Genomic DNA, 1519 nt, shown 5'->3' with positions numbered 1-1519 from the left:
GGCTTGGGCGCGTGGCAGCGGTAGCACTCGCTGCGCGACGCAAAGACGTTCGCCTGGCAGTTCGGACACTGCCAGTCGCCGCGGCGCCGCTGCGGAGGCCCGCCGCCGCCCTCGCCGCCGCCGCCGCCGCCGTCGCCGCATCCAGCCTCACCAGCCTCGTTTGGCGGAGGGAACGCCGTCCCGCCACCGCCGCCGACCGGGCGCGGCGTCTGGCAGCGAAAGCACTCGCTGTTTGAGGCGAAGACGTTGGCAGCGCACTGCGGGCACGTCCAATCGCCGCGCCGCTTCGGCGGCGGCGCACGGCTGGCGCCGCCATCGCCGTCAGCCGGCCTCTCCGGACGCGGCGCCTTGCACTTGAAGCATTCAGCCTTGCTCTTGAAGACGTTGGCGCCGCAGCCCGGGCAGGTCCAGTCTCCGGGCTGCCGCTGAGGTGGTGGTGGGCGCTGGGACATGGCTCCGTGCAGGGGCCCGCCCCGCACACAGCGGGTCCCCCAAGGGTGAAGGCGGGGGGTGAAATACCATGGTTAAATGATAAATCCGCGCTAAGGCTCTGCTGAAAAAAGTGATCATCGCCGGACGAAACACTCCCCCTTCCGCTCGGACCCGGAACGGGCACACACATAATTACAGCAAGCAGGCCTCTCAGTTCACGCCGGAATCGTGAACCGTGAACCGTGAACCAACTAGCCCCCGCCCCGAGTCCGTGAACCCCGAACCGTGAACCGACTAGCCCCCACCCCGAGTCCGTGAACCGTGATCCGTGAACCGACTCCTCCCGCGACACCCGCCGCGAACCGTGAACCGTGAACGAACCGAGTCTGGCGAACCGGCGGTGAACCGCCGGTTCGCGAACTGGGTTCGCGAACTGGTTCGTGTGAACCGCCCCCACCAAGTTCGCGCGGCGGTTCGCGAACTGGGTTCGCGAGAACTGGATACTGGTTCGTGAACCGCCCCACCAAGATCCAAGTTCGCGCGGTTATCAACTACTCGAGTAATTCGAACCGCGAACGACTGCGAATCAAACTCGATGGAGGCCTACTTGCCGGGGCTCATAGTCCTTCTCGTGCTTGCGCATGTACTCCAATGAAGGCGCGGTTCATGCGGAGAATCACCACCATCGAGTACTCCTCCGCGTTGAGACTGAGGCGGCGACGCGGTGCACCACCTGCTTGGCGCAGAAAGACTCGGCCATGAGGGCGCCGAAAGACTCGCCATCGCCGGGAGGAAGCCAAACCGTGGCTGCTTCTCAAGGTCGCGTAAATCCGTCCCATGTCCAGGTGAAGCTGGTCGATGAGGTCCTCTTGAGGATCGAAGTCGTACTTGTCGTTCTCCTGTGAACAAGCGCGATATGAGTTCGAAAGTAAAATCCGTAAGTTATCGGCGTCGGAGGAGCGTGGGCGGCAACTGTATGTTAGGGCTGAGGGGCGACAGACGGCCGGCGGGCAGAGGCACAGGTAGCCCATCATCTCGTCTTTTCCTTCGAATTTCTGGGTCTCGGTTCACGGGTGATTCGCGAACT

General features: G+C 63.9%; 1 protein-coding gene across 1 annotated transcript; it reads right to left on the bottom strand.

Annotated features, from left to right (window-relative positions):
* Nucleotides 1-151: 151 nt before the first annotated feature.
* EMIHUDRAFT_257218 (hypothetical protein) lies at nucleotides 152-452 on the bottom strand (the record flags this gene model as incomplete). The annotated part of the gene is made up of 1 exon (XM_005764619.1): nucleotides 152-452. A coding segment is annotated over one exon (301 nt), but the record flags the coding sequence as incomplete, so codon positions are not given.
* Between the last annotated feature and the right edge of the window lie 1067 nt (nucleotides 453-1519).

This window comes from Emiliania huxleyi (genome assembly GCF_000372725.1).
Source record: "Emiliania huxleyi CCMP1516 unplaced genomic scaffold EMIHUscaffold_5868, whole genome shotgun sequence".
Lineage (NCBI taxonomy): Eukaryota > Haptophyta > Isochrysidales > Noelaerhabdaceae > Emiliania > Emiliania huxleyi.
Note: the sequence above shows the minus strand (reverse complement) of the source record. Positions and strands in the feature narration are given on the sequence as shown.